At 36.9% G+C, this 15,027-nt stretch overlaps 2 protein-coding genes across 3 annotated transcripts; one reads left to right on the top strand and one right to left on the bottom strand.

Moving 5' to 3' along the window:
* Positions 1-297: 297 nt before the first annotated feature.
* LOC120008006 (shikimate O-hydroxycinnamoyltransferase-like) lies at positions 298-4,339 on the bottom strand. 2 transcript variants are annotated; one of them, XM_038858509.1, is made up of 3 exons: positions 4,137-4,339; positions 3,311-3,753; positions 298-1,491 (listed from the first exon to the last, which is right to left on the bottom strand). In XM_038858509.1, the coding sequence occupies exons 2-3, from the start codon at positions 3,716-3,718 to the stop codon at positions 595-597; spliced, it is 1,305 nt and encodes a 434-aa protein (XP_038714437.1). In that variant the 5' UTR covers positions 3,719-3,753; positions 4,137-4,339; the 3' UTR covers positions 298-594. The 2 variants fall into 2 exon arrangements, with proteins under 2 accessions (XP_038714437.1, XP_038714438.1); XM_038858510.1 differs by having other exon boundaries at positions 3,311-3,741; positions 4,137-4,337.
* Positions 4,340-7,169: 2,830 nt separating this feature from the next.
* On the top strand, positions 7,170-14,196 carry LOC120007745 (probable protein phosphatase 2C 21). Its single transcript, XM_038858158.1, has 11 exons — positions 7,170-7,272; positions 7,951-8,091; positions 8,463-8,532; positions 9,521-9,629; positions 10,237-10,390; positions 11,066-11,191; positions 11,986-12,109; positions 12,210-12,286; positions 12,590-12,642; positions 13,404-13,458; positions 13,542-14,196. The coding sequence occupies exons 2-11, from the start codon at positions 7,975-7,977 to the stop codon at positions 13,827-13,829; spliced, it is 1,173 nt and encodes a 390-aa protein (XP_038714086.1). The 5' UTR covers positions 7,170-7,272; positions 7,951-7,974; the 3' UTR covers positions 13,830-14,196.
* Positions 14,197-15,027: the final 831 nt, after the last annotated feature.

Below are 15,027 nucleotides of genomic sequence, written 5' to 3'. Positions count from 1 at the left end.
TATAGTTCATTATGATTGAATTTGTTACATGTTATAGTTAATTATGATTGAATTTATTAGGGATACGTAACGCAATTACATGTTATAATTAATTGTTATTACGTTATCTAATTACGTGTTATAGCTAATTATAATTGAATTTGTTAGGAATACGTAACGCAATTATATATTATAGCCAATTATGATTGAATTTGTTAGAGATACGTAGCATATGGTGTTGACCAAGATGAAGGAGATTGCTGAGGCTATATGATGTTTTGGACATTTTGAAGAGAATAGGCTTCACACAACAAGGCATCCGAGGAAAAAGAAGGTAAGATTGTTCTGAAGATTTAAATAAACAAGTAAACTGAGACAAAATAAAATAAACTCCCAGACAAAAAAATAAAATAAACTTTGTGGTATAAAATTGGTGATACAAGTTGAAAGGGTGTGCTTACTTCAGTTGGTATGACCTACGAGGAGACAGCAACAATGTAAAGAGATTAGAGTGAACCAGAATAGAGAGAGAGACAAATTTCTGATTTACTCTAACTAGCCTGCTGCTGCTGCTTCGCTTTGCGGATTGATGAGCTTCCCAAAAAGCTCACCTTCTTAAATGTCAGATATGTACTTCTCAAACAGTTTCATGTGTTCAGCTTGCAGAGAGATGGCCACGGATAAGCTCCCATCGTTGGTCGGACTTGGTAAGATAAATGACAACCCCTCGTAAGCAATCCCACCAGGCTCCATAAAAATAGGCCGACCCCAACCAAAATCTGCATCATGGATTGGCAGCCTTACCCAGCTAGTTATACCGAGATTCGGACACCTAAAAGTATGAGCTCCGCGTACAAGCTTTGATAAGTCAGGTTGCAGCTCTAGGTAATCAAGGGCTGACCTTAAGTAATCGTTGTCCATCCTGGCCAACGAGTCATGAATCTGGCTTGCTGCGTACCATGCTGGTTTTGATTGAAGATCACCGGCTACAGCAATTGGTGTGGCAGTAAAGATTACATTGCCAAAGTAACCGGGAAGCAGAGGAGGTTGCAATCTTGACCGCCCATCGGTTGCAATGTACAATTTAGTCTCCTGATCGTCAGCTAGGCCACGTGCCTTGCACGCGGACCTCCATACATGACTGGCCAACATCTCATATGAGCTATAGTTGATAGTATTACCATTTTCCTTGCTCTTGCCTTTGAGGGTGACAAGCTGGTTGCGGGTCAACTTGAAAATGGCCACAGCTGTGCTTTCAGGACCTGACTGGGGTGTTGCTTGAAGAGGAGCTTTCAAGGATGGAGGTGGTTGGTACTCAATATGAGGGAATTGGGGCTGAGGTGGGTCCCGCGCTCGGAGTAGGGTGCGGTCGATGAATGGTGGAATTGTGAGCTCCAGACCACGAGCCATATCTGACCATGTGTTCACAAAGTGAAGACCGGAAAATCCATCAGCCACATGATGTTGCATGCCAACACCAAGCGAGACTCCCCCACACTTAAAGTACGTAACCTAACAAGAATCAAAACCAAAAGCTTACATAAGTGGCTGTGGAGTTTAATGCTAATACAAAAAACTAAGTACAACAAACATCAATCATATGAAACACACAAATCTTTGATTATAATACATTGGAACCCTTATATGATTACAACTACAGAAACAGTTCTACTATAGGAGATCTACTATGGGGGTTACTTTGGCCATGTTAGAAATGGCATAGATTTCGATGCCTTTTTTTCGTAGGCGAGCTTTGGGGGAGGGGTGTTGGAACCTCTAACCTCATGGTCATGTCCTGGTAGCACCCTGCCACCCTGGAGACTTTTTTTATACTTAATAGCTATTCTATTACCACTATGAGATTGGAACAGGACAGCGGAAGCAGGGCTTACTAAGCCAAATGGATGAGATCATCTGGAGCCACGGAAACAACTCCACTACAGGGGTTATACGCCATTTATAAAAAAAACGAGGAGACCTTTTCTAGACTGAAATGTGTAGAGCTGGAGCAATACCAAAAGCGACATGATAAACTCCTCCCTGCCACACAAAACATTTAACACCGCAATCATACTATATTATTGCCATTGTAATTTCAGCATTTATTGCAAATAACATGAAATTGGAAACTATTGAATGCAAAGGAGCCATACATGGGATACAATATGAATCGTTGTCAGATCAATCTTAGGGTTAAGTATTTTACAAGACAAGTAGGAGCAGAGAGAAGCATGCTGCCTAGATATGCGAAAAAAATTCTCATCTTCCTAAGACAACAACAATTTAATAAGCTACCAAAAATCGTCTTCCTTTCGCCACATGACAAAATTCACAAAATTAGTGCAAACGATCAACAGCAAAACTAAACCACAGTACCACACTACTCAATAGCTCAAACTATTCCCTTCACCCCCAAAAATAACCATTTTCATGGATCAACTGCCCAAACCCTTATGTTGTTCCATGATTATAGTGGCACTCAATGAACCACCTGCTCAAAAATACATTTCATTTTTCAGTTCCTTCCCTTCAATAATTGCTGAAACAACACTATCTATTTATTCTCCAAAACATTACCTACTTTAAGGCCACCACTTTAAGAAAACCAAAAATTTCTTTACGTTAAAAATCTGCAATTTTCTTTGTAGATAACGTACAACTCCCGTCGAGTAGGGACGAAAGTCAGCCTTAGTGATCCGATGGTGCTGAGTGGAAAGGTCGTCACTCAACGGATAAAAGTTCCTCTAGGGATAACAGGCTAATCCATTGTTACTGATTCATTCAAGGCTAAGAAATCCAACAGATTCCATATATTAAAAATCTAAGAACTTTTCCGTATAGATAACTAAAATAAGGGTCACAGCCGATCGTTGCCATCCTCACTTATTGACAGCATATAGAAATGCAATTTATGATTGAACATGCCATGGACTCTATTATTCCCATATTATTGAACAAAAATAAATCACCCACAATCACATATGCTATTAAAAATTAATGAAATCACATGGGTTCAAGCACACCATTTCAAATTTCAATGTCACATCAATGAATGAAGAATCTCAGGGTTCCTCAACATTGAAATCCAATTAAGTGTTCCCAAACAGTCTAGGTTCAAGCACACCATTTGAAGTTCACATTAATGATTGAAAATCTTGTGATTCCTTGCATCTATAGCAAATTTGATAATAGAATAATGACTGATGTAATCACTAGATAACTAATGCCAATACAACAATCCAATATAGATTATATTCCAATCCAAATATTTTCAACCAATAATTTGAAATTGCCCAAAAATATATAAGACAGACAATGAATATATTCATACCTGCAACACCAAGAGAGGAAAAGCCCCTATATCGCCAGAATAATCGACAGTTGGAATGAGCTGCTTGAGCTCCATAGTGGGCGCAAAATCACCAAAATCATCAATGACAGAGTTGGTTTCAGCCACATTCAATTGGACACCTTCAGCATTGCAATTGATCTCAATACGACCATCCTCATCGCGCCTTAGCCTTCCCGCCATTGGATAGAACGGCACAAGAGCCTTGCTCAGAGCCTCCTTGAGCACTCGAGGATCGAAGAAGTTGGAGGCTCTAGTCGGTCTGTAAAAATAGACACTCGGAGTATGGAATCTGGGCACCACCAGGTCCACGTTGGCGTTCCACAGCCCCTTCTGCGGCGTCTCCTCCGCCGGTCGCACCATGTTCGACTCCTTAACGTTGATGATCATTCTCAACCCTCCAACGTTCGCCGCCGGTTATTGGACTGCAAGATTAATAAAGGAACAAACTTTACTACGACCCAGAAAAATTGGTATAAAATTCTTTAATGGGTCACAAGGAGCAGGACCAATTTCTGAACTTTCCTATTGGGGGCATAAATTTGCCTTTGAAGGAAAGAAACAAACAAATTGAAAACCCAACAATCATGTCACTAGCAAACCATTTTGAACTAATTCTTAGCCATTAATGGAGCCATTTACACAAATGGGGTCCCAAAAAAAAACCTTTGGCAATTTGTAGTTAATCTGCCAAGATAAATAATTTTCCGATACGCTTTGAATGTTTCATCAAACACCCAAGTGCAATTCCTACCTAATATGATTGTATACCAAAAGAAAAGAGATTGTCATGAGAGAACAAGTGTACCTGTGAGGGAAGAGAGCACAAGTGACGAATGGCAAACGGAGAGTAGACTTGGAGACGATGAAGGAAAGTGGTTTTTTAATGATATGATTCGATCGTAATGTTTTCCGGGAATGAGAGATTTATGAGAGCCAAGTAAGTAAACCGCAGAACGAGTGGGGCGATGAGAACCAGAACGATTGGGCGATGCAGAGTATTTATATGGGTCTCATTTGAAAGGAAAAAAAAGCCAAGGATTGGGTCATGTCCGTCACCTACTCCCCGCCGGATGAAGTTGACCGTTTACCTGACGCCTCGTTGTGAAATGCTGCCCAATTTGACCGCCAACCCCCCCCATAAAATAACTACTTCTTTTTCTTTTTTTAAAGGAGATAACAAGTTAGTTTCTTTTTAATGGAAATGATAGCATGGAGGATCATGTTAAGATCCCACGTCGGGAAAGATTTAAGGATTCTTCTTTCTTTATAAGAACACGTTCATCTTTAAACAATTGACTAGGTTTTTTCATGGTTTAATGACTTAGGATTAAAGTTTAGTTGTTAGACCTATGAATAAAGGCAAAGCTGGGACGTAATATGAGGGGGTCATAATTATTAGTAGCCAAGAATTGACAAAAGGTTTCATATCAGGGTAAGCAAAGTTAAAAGGGGGTAGCATTAATTTTTTAGATTATATATTAATTATACCTTTAAAAGTATGAAAAATAACATTAAAAACCAAAAATTTTATATAGGATAAGTAATAATTGTCACATATTTTCTTTTTTAACCATTTGAGCATAATTTTTTTACAATATGGGAATCTAAATTAAAAATTCAGTAGGTCTTTTCTTTAATTTGCTCTATACTTGGGACTAATTAAAAAATTCAATTCTGTCTAATTAGACTTTAACTTTTACTCCACGTGACTAATATTTGATTTGAGTCATAGTTACTACCCAAAAGATGAATCCATCACCACAATCCCGCAAGGTATTAGTTGACAATGAGTCATTCTCCACAGGTGTTTGTGAAGCACAAAATTCCTTTAATTCGTATAGACAAAATATAAGCAAATCTTACATTTCATAAATCTTGAATCTACAACCCATATAAGAAAAACTACTCTTGTCAATTGGACTACTACCCGATGATAGATAACAAATCTTCTTCTTCTTCTTCTTTTTAAACTATTGTCTTACTCTTTCTAAAGTGATAAATCCCATATAATTAGTTTTTTGAACTACCCTTTTTTGGTTTGGCCCCCTTCATGAAAATCAAATCTCATTCATTCCACCATGCCAATACCTAATTGGAGCGTGGACTCGTGGGAAATGGGAGTTGATCACGTCACTATCAAGAATGGGCTCATGCGATGGAGCTGGACTGGATTAGCTACCATGCAATTTTAGATCCACGGCCCAATATAACTAGTTCATATTTGGGCCCATGATGGTTTATAAACCCATCTACATGTACCATCGTTATGCATAGCCCAATTTTATAGTCCCAATTCACCGATTATTGAGTTAGTAACCTTATCATATTTTTGTTTCCCATAATCAGACTTTGTGTTTCATTTACTAGTTACTACATAAAATCAATCCTTGTTTTCTTTACCGTATTATTGATGATTATATTTAGTAAATGCAATGAGTAAGCCACATCTAAAATAGATAGTTTTCTACCCTCGGATTTATCGATTGACGACATCAATGCGACAATAAAGATGATGAAGATGACGATGGTCAATATTTTGCGATCTACCCTCAGATCTACTTATATTTCTAGATTTGCTTTGATGTTGCCTCAAATTGATAGGTCTGGCTTGGATGCGGCTTCAAACTGATAGATCTGGTTATGCAGATGCAAAGTTTGTTGCTTTCAATCCTGGGCTTGTTTGGGAATGCTGTGAGGTGCTGTGAGGTGTGATGTGGTGCTGTGAGTTATAAAATTGTGGTGCTGTGAGGTGAGTTGAAACGCAAAAAGCTGTTTGGCGCATAACTTTTAAAACTGTGGTGCGGTGCTGTGAGGTGCGTTTGATGTATCAAAATTACACTTATATTAGATAACTAATAATATTAATATAAAATCACTCAAGGTTTACCTTGTACATTAATCTAAAATACAATAATTGACCTAATTTGATTACGTAGGACAAGTCAACATATATTGTAAGTGTTTGAGAGTGTGGTGAGGTGTGGTGAAGTGCTGTGAGGTAAAAAGCTGTGGTGCTGTGAAGTGAGTTAGAACGCAAAAGCTGTTTGGCGTGTCACAAAAAACTGTGATGCTGTGAGGTGTGTTGCAACTGAACACAGTTACAACACACTACCAAACACATACCCTATCTCAATGTGAAGACAAGAGTCCTCTATTTGTTGTATATTTTGTTTTCATTTTTTTCAGAGTCAGGTGTTCTACTCGGTGTAGTACCTTCGATGTCCGTTGGTATCGATAGGTTTTAGTTTGTTTCATTTTATTGATGGTTATTGTCTTGATGAGTTTCATCTACCCATTGGGTAGAGAAAATTACAACTATATGTGACACTATGTATTGATTTCTTACTAATACAATCATGTCTCTTGATCCCCTTCAAAAAAAAAAAAAAGAAGATAATTTTATTTTTTAAGAAAATAAAGTTTGTTTAAAAGTTTATGCTTGTAATGTAATGTAGAATCACCACCCTCTTATCACATTCTCCAACATTGAAGTCTTGATTTCTTGAAAAATTCGCTAAAATAATCTGAAATAATAGTTTGGCCTCACTTATTTTTGGATATTATAATTACCTCCAATTAAATTATCTTCTTACTTATTTATAAAAAAACATATTTACTTAAATTGATTTTCTAATGATTTTTCTTAATTAATTCCATTTATTTATATCTTAATATGTCCAACTTCCAACCATAAAATGAGAATAATTTAAAATAAAAGTTCTTCAAAATTCAAAAAAAAAAAAAAAAAACCCCATAGAATTGAGCACATGCATCTCACGTGAGCGCCCACAGATTAAAGAAGTCGAAACTACTGTGTATTGCATTTTGCACCGTCAGAGGCGAATAGGCGATCAATCATTTAAGTTTTTTTTATTTTTTTTTATTTTAAGGATATTCAGAATCGGGGATCTGTGTCAGTGTACGGACTCTCAGAGTGGCGAGTGAGTATGAATTTGTGTACTCGCATTTCTTCTTCTTCTCTTTGTCAATCGCTAATGCTTGCTTAAGTAAATCTCCATCGATCATTCGATTTGTTTCAATTGTTCTGTCCTGTTTGGTTGCCGAGAGAACACTCGATTGAGTTTCTTTGTAGATTCGTGTGGGCTCAAATTTCATCAACAGACGTCGGGTTTGGGCATCTTTTGGTGCCTTTGTTTAGTTATTGATCGCGATGGGAATTTATGGATTGGAATTTCGGGTCTTTAGGGTAGTGCGGCCTTTGGTTTATGCAACTATTGATGATAATAACGATTATCTGGTTTGGAATTTGTTCATTTAGTTTGATCTCCGTGGTTTGTTGATTTAGCCTCTTTTGCAGATATTTTTCTAGTGAATAATGAGGGATTGTACTGTTCATTTTTCCGGTTTGGTGTTCGTTTGGAAGATCACCTTTGCATTATTTATGGCATTACTTGTTTATAGTTGACATTCTCCTGCGCATAAAAGAACATAAGTTAGGAGTTTATTGCCTCTGCATATCTGCGACTTCATCGCTGTTGTCTATGCGTGTGCATATGTAATTATGTATATAGGTATAAAAGCTAATAAATGCATATAGCAAGTATGTTTTGTGGATTTTCATTAACAATAGTCTTGTCTGATGATTAAATTATTCACAGTTTTTGACTCGGTTCGAGAACATAATGGGTGTATATCTCAGCTCCCCTAAAACTGAGAAGGCATCAGAAGATGGTGAAAATGAGAGGCTCCGATATGGTTTATCTTCAATGCAGGGGTGGCGTGCAACCATGGAAGATGCCGTAAGTACCTAGGCTTTTTTGTTTTGTATGTGATCTAAACGCAAATTTTCGCTGGAGATAGGGTCCATGGGCCACATCATATACACATACACATACATGCATATATATACATATATATATATATGTGTGTGTAGCAAAGGAGAAAGCTGTTGTTAGGATTTACAGAGCTTTTTTCTTAGTATTGGACTCCAAGTAGTTTTTGTTAGGATTACATTGACAATCTTAAGGAATTGGGATATCATTTTGATGTTATAACCTTTTTGCCATGCTAGAGGAAAAAGAAATAAAGTCGTTGTTTACTTAGGTTGGGATTATGACATCATATATTAAGCCTTCTGTTGCAATTTTAACTTATGTGAGCTTTTGTGCAGCATCAAGCTTATCTAGATTTTGACAGTTCCACTGCCACGTCGTTCTTTGGTGTTTATGATGGTCATGGAGGTCAGCTTTTGAGTTTGTTAGTCTCCTTTTGTTTTTTTCCCTCCAAATCTGAGTGGTCTTTTGTTTTAAGCCTCCCTATTCATGTTGAATTAAAAAAGGGGTACCATAAATAAAAGAAGATATATGATGCATTGGTCCTTTGCATATTGTTATCCTTAATGCTGAGGAGATCTATGCTGCAGTAGAGATTGTAAGTAGTGAGGCTACTGTTTGAAGCAGCCTGTGTTGCTTTGGTTCATATGAGGAACCTGGTTGTTGATCCTTATGTGGTGGATTAGGGCTTTGGAAAAGAAGGATTTAGGTTTTGGTCTCTAATCAGCGTAGAGTTAGTGAATCAGTCATGATGGATATGGTGTTAAATCTACGGCAGTACTTAAGTTCAATGGTAGGTGTCTCTATTATCTGGGCGACAGTTATTTTATGTTTGCTTCTTCTTCTTCTTCTTCTTTTAAGACTTTCTAGTATGAGGCACATATTTACACGGCTTTATCACTAGTTCAAGTCACACACTCCCATAATCCATTCTATTAGGAAAATTCCCATCAACTAGTCATGCCAAATACTCTTCTCCCCCTTACTGCATTTTTAGGGAGCTAGGATTTCATTGTGTAAGCCAGTGGGCTTTTAGGTTCTAATAGTAAAAATGACAGATTAAGGACTTGATTTGATCATAGAAATGAGGATCCTAAGGGCTTGCAAAATGCTATCATCGATTTTATCAAAAGGAATGCTGCAGATAAGCAAATTGTTGAGTAGTTGAAAGGACTTGATCGTGATTTTTTTTATAGAAGTTAGGATTTGAATTAGACTTTAGTTTTTGAGCATATATTTTTTTTGGAGCTTGCTTTATCACATGTCTTTTGTGATCTATATTAACTAGTGATCGCATGTTTATGTAACTACTGTAAAATTTTAGCACAATTTTCATGAACCTTTTTTTTGCACTTTTACAAAATCCACCATTTCTTAAGGTCCACTTAATTTGCAGGCAAGGCTGTGGCTAAGTTTTGTGCCAAGCATCTTCACCAGCAGGTACTCAGGCATGAAGCGTATATCGCTGGAGATATAGGCACTTCTTTGCAGAATGCTTTCATGAGGTTCTCTATGTTTTTTAGTTACACTTGTTTTATTTGCGTTTTCTGTCTGTAAAAATGTATTTTAGCCATAGCAGGAGGTGGTTGGGATGTTATCTTCCATGTAAATTTTATATTTTAATAACTGGGAATGTCAAGCTGTTTGTGGATTCCCAACCGGACATTAGAGCCACTTGAATTTGTATGCTCCAATGTGACAGGTCACTCTTAACATGGTTTTGGATCTAATGGCTGCATTCTGATACATTTTAATGTCTTAAAGTAAGTAAATGCTCATAGATCCATGTACTGTTTCTGTTATTAGAAAAAAGAACACAATTTAAAATTACAGGAGGGCTGTAAGGAAAAATATAATTTGTAATTACCAAGGTAATTTTCAACTGGTGCTACCATAGTTCATAATTACCGAATAATTGATTCCGGCATGGTTCTATATTATTATAGAATTGAATAAAAGTTGGAATAATTTGTGGAAGGATGTGCATGGATATATATATATTTTTTGACAGGTCATTGTTTAGTTATTACTTACTTTTTTTTGTGCATGGATATGCTTGTGTACTATATATCTGTGTTATTTTTTTTTACTGCTGTAATATCATCGATGCAGAATGGACGAGATGATGTGTGGGCAGAGAGGGTGGAGAGAATTAGCTGTACTGGGAGATAAAATTGATAAATTTTCTGGTATGATAGAAGGTTTAATATGGTCACCTAGGAGTGGAGAAGTTAATGAGCTTATGGATGATTGGCCATCTGAGGAGGTATTTATTATTGAGCCAACCAATGTAACAGTATTTATGTCTTTTGATCTTCCAATAATCTATCCTATTTCAAAATTTTATGATGACAGAGCCTAATGGGTTTTCATGTCGTTGATGTCACTGAATGATTTCTTCTTAATTACTAACATTAATGCCCATGTTAGTGTTAAATTTGACAGATGCAACTATGAACTCTGATTATGAATTGAAGTTACCCTGTTTGACGATCTTCATTTCTAAGGTTGATGGATATTACAGGATGATGGAACTTTGATTATCATAGTCTCGTCAATGTTCAACCTTATGCATTTATAACGTGCATGATTAATTATGTTAATCTTTCTCTGCATCTCCTATCATATGCCTATCAGAAATTAGTCATTGGATATTCTGTTGTGTATGATCACATTCGCATCAATATACTTTACTTGAACATGGAAGCATATATAAAAATAGAGGACTTTGTGGAGTTTGGGCTTTATTTTCATTTGACTTACTCCGCCTAGTTTCACTGCAATATTTTCAATAAAACTGCAGTTTATGCATTTGTATTTTACTTGTAATGTAGGGTTTTGAGGATTATAGGTGATTTGCACTTCAGTTCATTTGCTAAATCAGGTAAAGAACGTGAGTAAACTTTTAATAAAATGATGATTTTTTTTTCTTGCAAACTAGGGACCGCATTCTGATTTCCATGGGCCGACTTCTGGATGCACAGCTTGTGTTGCAATTATTCAAAACAACCAACTTGTTGTTGCCAATGCTGGTGATTCTCGTTGTGTACTGTCCAGGAAGGGGCAGGTGTTTCTTTTTCTTATATTGTTCCCTTTCCAATTCCTGTCAGATGTAGAAGTTGTTGTCTTCTCCTGTGCATGCATTTCTATTCTTAGCAAAAGTTATTACGATGCAACGTATTTGTGTAGTACTAGTAATGTACAAGAGACGAACACTTTCAACTGGTGGCTGTAGATTGATTTTCAGTTTGTTTTACTATTCACATTTTTCTGTTTATCTACTGGATATTATTTTCTTTTTATTTTTTGGTAAGTAAGCAGGGTGGGGATTTGAACTTGGGTACCTCCAAGTCGAGTATATGCCTTAACCATCTTGGCTGAGAGGTTGTTGACGTACTGGATATTATTTCTAAAGCTTTTGAGATAAGATCGTCTCCCTCCTCTACATATTGAGATGCTCAAGTGATGAGGCATATAATATATAATGCGCAGATGTTTAATAGTAGCATAAGGGATGTGGGACCGCGTAGGAGAAAAACATAATTCCATCACTGTGTTTTTGCTTTGTAGTTCTGTGATTTACACTATATGATTTATTACTCCATAGGGGTGTAAAAAGTAGATTGTAGATTCTTGAATGATTTGGGCATGCCTGTTTTTCCGAACTTTTGTTTTATGAAGCTATAGGGAACCCTTTTTTTTCCTGAACCTTCTTGATCAATCATGCATGTTCCAATCCATGCAACAAAGAGGGATAATATATATCTTGGTAGGTCTTTGAAATTGCATAGCTTAACATATTTAGTATTTCCCTAGAAAAAGTGAAAAACATAACTTAATTATGCAACTTTCTTTATGCAGGCATATAATTTGTCAAAAGATCACAAGCCTGACCTTGAGGTTGAGAAGGATAGGATTCTGAAAGCTGGCGGTTTTATCCAAGTTGGACGTGTTAATGGAAGCTTAAACTTGTCAAGGGCAATTGGTAAGTGAGAGTATTTAAGTTTTACTCCGTATTCAACGGCTTGGCGAATTTCTTTTCATTGATTTCAAACACTTTAGTGGTTGCTTAATGTTTGTTGCAGGGGATGTGGAATTTAAGCAGAACAAAACATTGCCTGCTGAAAAGCAGATTGTCTCTGCCGAACCAGACATTAATACTGTATGTGGTATCAATGATTCGGCATTTTGTAATTCATACCACTTTACGGTCTAAAAATGGCAAAATTAAACATGAAAAAGTCGTTGATCGAATAAAATTTCTTTTTTTGGATGGTAATTATTCTGTAAATTTTTATGTACATTCTGTGTGGGTGCATGTGTGCACTCTGCAATAGTTATTTGACTTTAAGAATTTTACCAGATTCTTTGCCTGAATCAGATGATTGGGAATCTAAATTTTTACCGTCATGTATTACTATTTTAATTTATATACTTATTTCTTGTTCTTAATCTCATGAAATAGGTTGAGCTTTGTGATGATGATGAGTTTGTTGTGCTTGCTTGTGATGGGATTTGGTAAGAGATTTTCTTGTCTCCTTTATCTTTGTTCACATTTATGTAAAGACTGAAATTGTTAGTATGAAAATTGATTGCGATACAATGATTCCATTGTCCCTTTCTTAAAATGCACTTTACATGTTGTATTCAAACTTGATTAATTTCTTTTTGCTTTTCAATGCTTAGAAATGAAACTGAGATGTTGAATTTGGACCTGAGGGGTAAGGTTGGCTTCTCCCATATGGTGGATTCAATGGTTACTCTTTCAAAATCTGGTGTTAAGTGTGGTGAAATTTCAATAGAACGTTCTAGTAATTTACATCCATGTGGAACTTAAGTTTCATGGAACAGTCTTATAATTTACACTTATACTGGGTATGCTAGACTCGCTAGTCATCTAGATATTTTAGTTGTTGATACTCTGCATTGCACTGGTAACTGGTTAGTATGCTAGTGTTGTGGTGTCTTGTGAGAGCATGTCCTGGAGCTGTTGGTGGCGCTTCTAGCTGTGAACTTAGTGATGCCGGTTGCTGGAGTGTATAGTTGTTTATACTGAATTTCTTTCATGCTCGGGAAAAAAGTAGAGGTTTCTTTCATTTGGTGCTATGTCTTCTTCGTATTTTTGGCCTTCCTTTGATTTAGTCGATTTAGTCAAACTTTGATTCTTCAATTTTCCATTTTCTCGATTGTTTATTTATTTCAATAAAAAGTAAGTGGAATTTGTATAATTGTTATTTTTTCTCATTTGATTGAAATCCTGTCATAATATCTCTATGTAGGGATTGCATGTCGAGCCAACAACTAGTGGATTATGTCCGAGAGCTTTTAATCACTGTAAGCTTTGATAAATCTGTTAAACTTTAAACATTGTACTTTTGCAGTATGAGTAGTGTCACTGTATTTTCTCAATTATGCAGGAGAATAAACTTTCGGCAATATGTGAGCGAGTTTTTGATAGATGTTTGGCACCATCAGCTGGAGGTGAGGGATGTGACAACATGACCATGATCTTGGTGCAGTTCAAAAAACCTACCACTTCATGTGCTTCTGTCCAGGTGCAGTCTCAGCATCTACATCGACCATGTGAGACCAACAAAATTCAAATGGAGACTATGAAAAGTTCATCGGAGACTGATAAAAGTTCCGCGGGGAGTGATAATTGCCACGTAGAGTATGATAACCATAGCAGTAGCTCGTTGCTCTGACCTATTGGCAACCATTCCGTGAAAGCTGAAGTTTTGGTGAGCGATAAGACTCAATATCCCTGATTTCACATTTAGGAAGTAAATTCGCATGACGCGAATATAAATTCTCGTAGCTTATGATTAATTTTGCCCCCTCTGATTTTATTTTATTTTGGTTCTGTACATGTTTGTTATGGGCACCATGAGACCTAAATGTTTTGTTGTCAATGGATTCGCATGTAGATATACTGATAAGCCGGTGAACAAGTTGTTTGAACTTGACTGCAATTGCCTTTGTATTTGTTGGAAATGGAAGTCAATATCCTATGTTTTAAGCATTCTGCTTCTCCCTTTTACAATAGGGGAAAAGTTGGGTATGAATGAGCAAGTCTAATTTACTGGTTGCTTCCCGATATGTTAAAGTCTCATGTCGTTTGGTGATCCATCATAATAACTCTTGAGACGATTTTTAGAAGGGCAAAGTCACACCGACCTTAGGCCTAAAATTTCTTATACTTTATTTTAATTTTCTTAGTCAAATTATCGGAACATATCTTTTGATCCTAAAAGTAAACCTCAAAGGCATCAATAAGGATGAGAACTATTTGCATCACAAAGTTGGCTAATAACACCCCAAAATCACAAAAAAAAACCTCTATCTAATAACTCCTCAACTGACCTTACCAAACTCCATCCAATTCTTTTTTTCCCCTTCTCTCCTTCTCCTTCTCTCCTCTCTCCTGCGAAAAAGGCAGGACCAACGGTGTGCACCAGATTGCAAATCCGAGTTGACTTGGCTAGTAATGTGGAGGGAGGAGACCAAGTCGGAATTTGAGTGGACGAGGAAGCTTGTGGTGGTTTGAGTTGAATGGGTTTGGAAAATAAAGAAATAGCATAGATGGGTTTGAGCTGGATAGTAGAGCTTGTGGTGATGAGGGATTTCGGGAGCGTGTAAAAGGAAGGGTGGAGGAGGCTGCGTGGATAGAGAGCTCGGGGAGAGACTTCTGGTGTAGTTGTTCCGGAAAGTGTGAGGAGTGGTGACTCTAGACTCTGAAATTCATGGATTTCGTTCAAGTAGGAGAGCAACGAAGTGTCCGATCTAATTTCGTTCATGGGGGAGAAGTCTTTCGATTTCGTTGCTTGAGTTGAAGCAGTTGTTCAAGGATGGAGGGATGCTTGAGAATTTAGGGTTTAGAATGGCCTATAAGAATGAAGGGGA

This window comes from Tripterygium wilfordii, chromosome 10 (assembly GCF_013401445.1).
Source record: "Tripterygium wilfordii isolate XIE 37 chromosome 10, ASM1340144v1, whole genome shotgun sequence".
In the NCBI taxonomy this organism is placed as follows: domain Eukaryota; kingdom Viridiplantae; phylum Streptophyta; class Magnoliopsida; order Celastrales; family Celastraceae; genus Tripterygium; species Tripterygium wilfordii.
The sequence above is the reverse complement of the archived record's forward strand: the minus strand, read 5'-3'. Positions and strand labels throughout refer to the sequence as shown.

What these genes read in the sequence shown, in the direction of transcription:
- LOC120007745 (XM_038858158.1), top strand. Translation starts at nt 7,975, where the DNA reads ATGGGTGTATATCTCAGCTCCCCTAAAACTGAGAAGGCATCAGAAGAT. An exon ending in GTGCAACCATGGAAGATGCC is followed by an intron (nt 8,092 to 8,462) that starts GTAAGTACCTAG and finishes GCTTTTGTGCAG; the next exon opens with CATCAAGCTTATCTAGATTT. An exon ending in ATGATTGGCCATCTGAGGAG is followed by an intron (nt 10,391 to 11,065) that starts GTATTTATTATT and finishes CTTGCAAACTAG; the next exon opens with GGACCGCATTCTGATTTCCA.
- LOC120008006 (XM_038858509.1), bottom strand. Translation starts at nt 3,718, where the DNA reads ATGATCATCAACGTTAAGGAGTCGAACATGGTGCGACCGGCGGAGGAG. An exon ending in TTCCTCTCTTGGTGTTGCAG is followed by an intron (nt 1,492 to 3,310) that starts GTATGAATATAT and finishes GATTCTTGTTAG; the next exon opens with GTTACGTACTTTAAGTGTGG.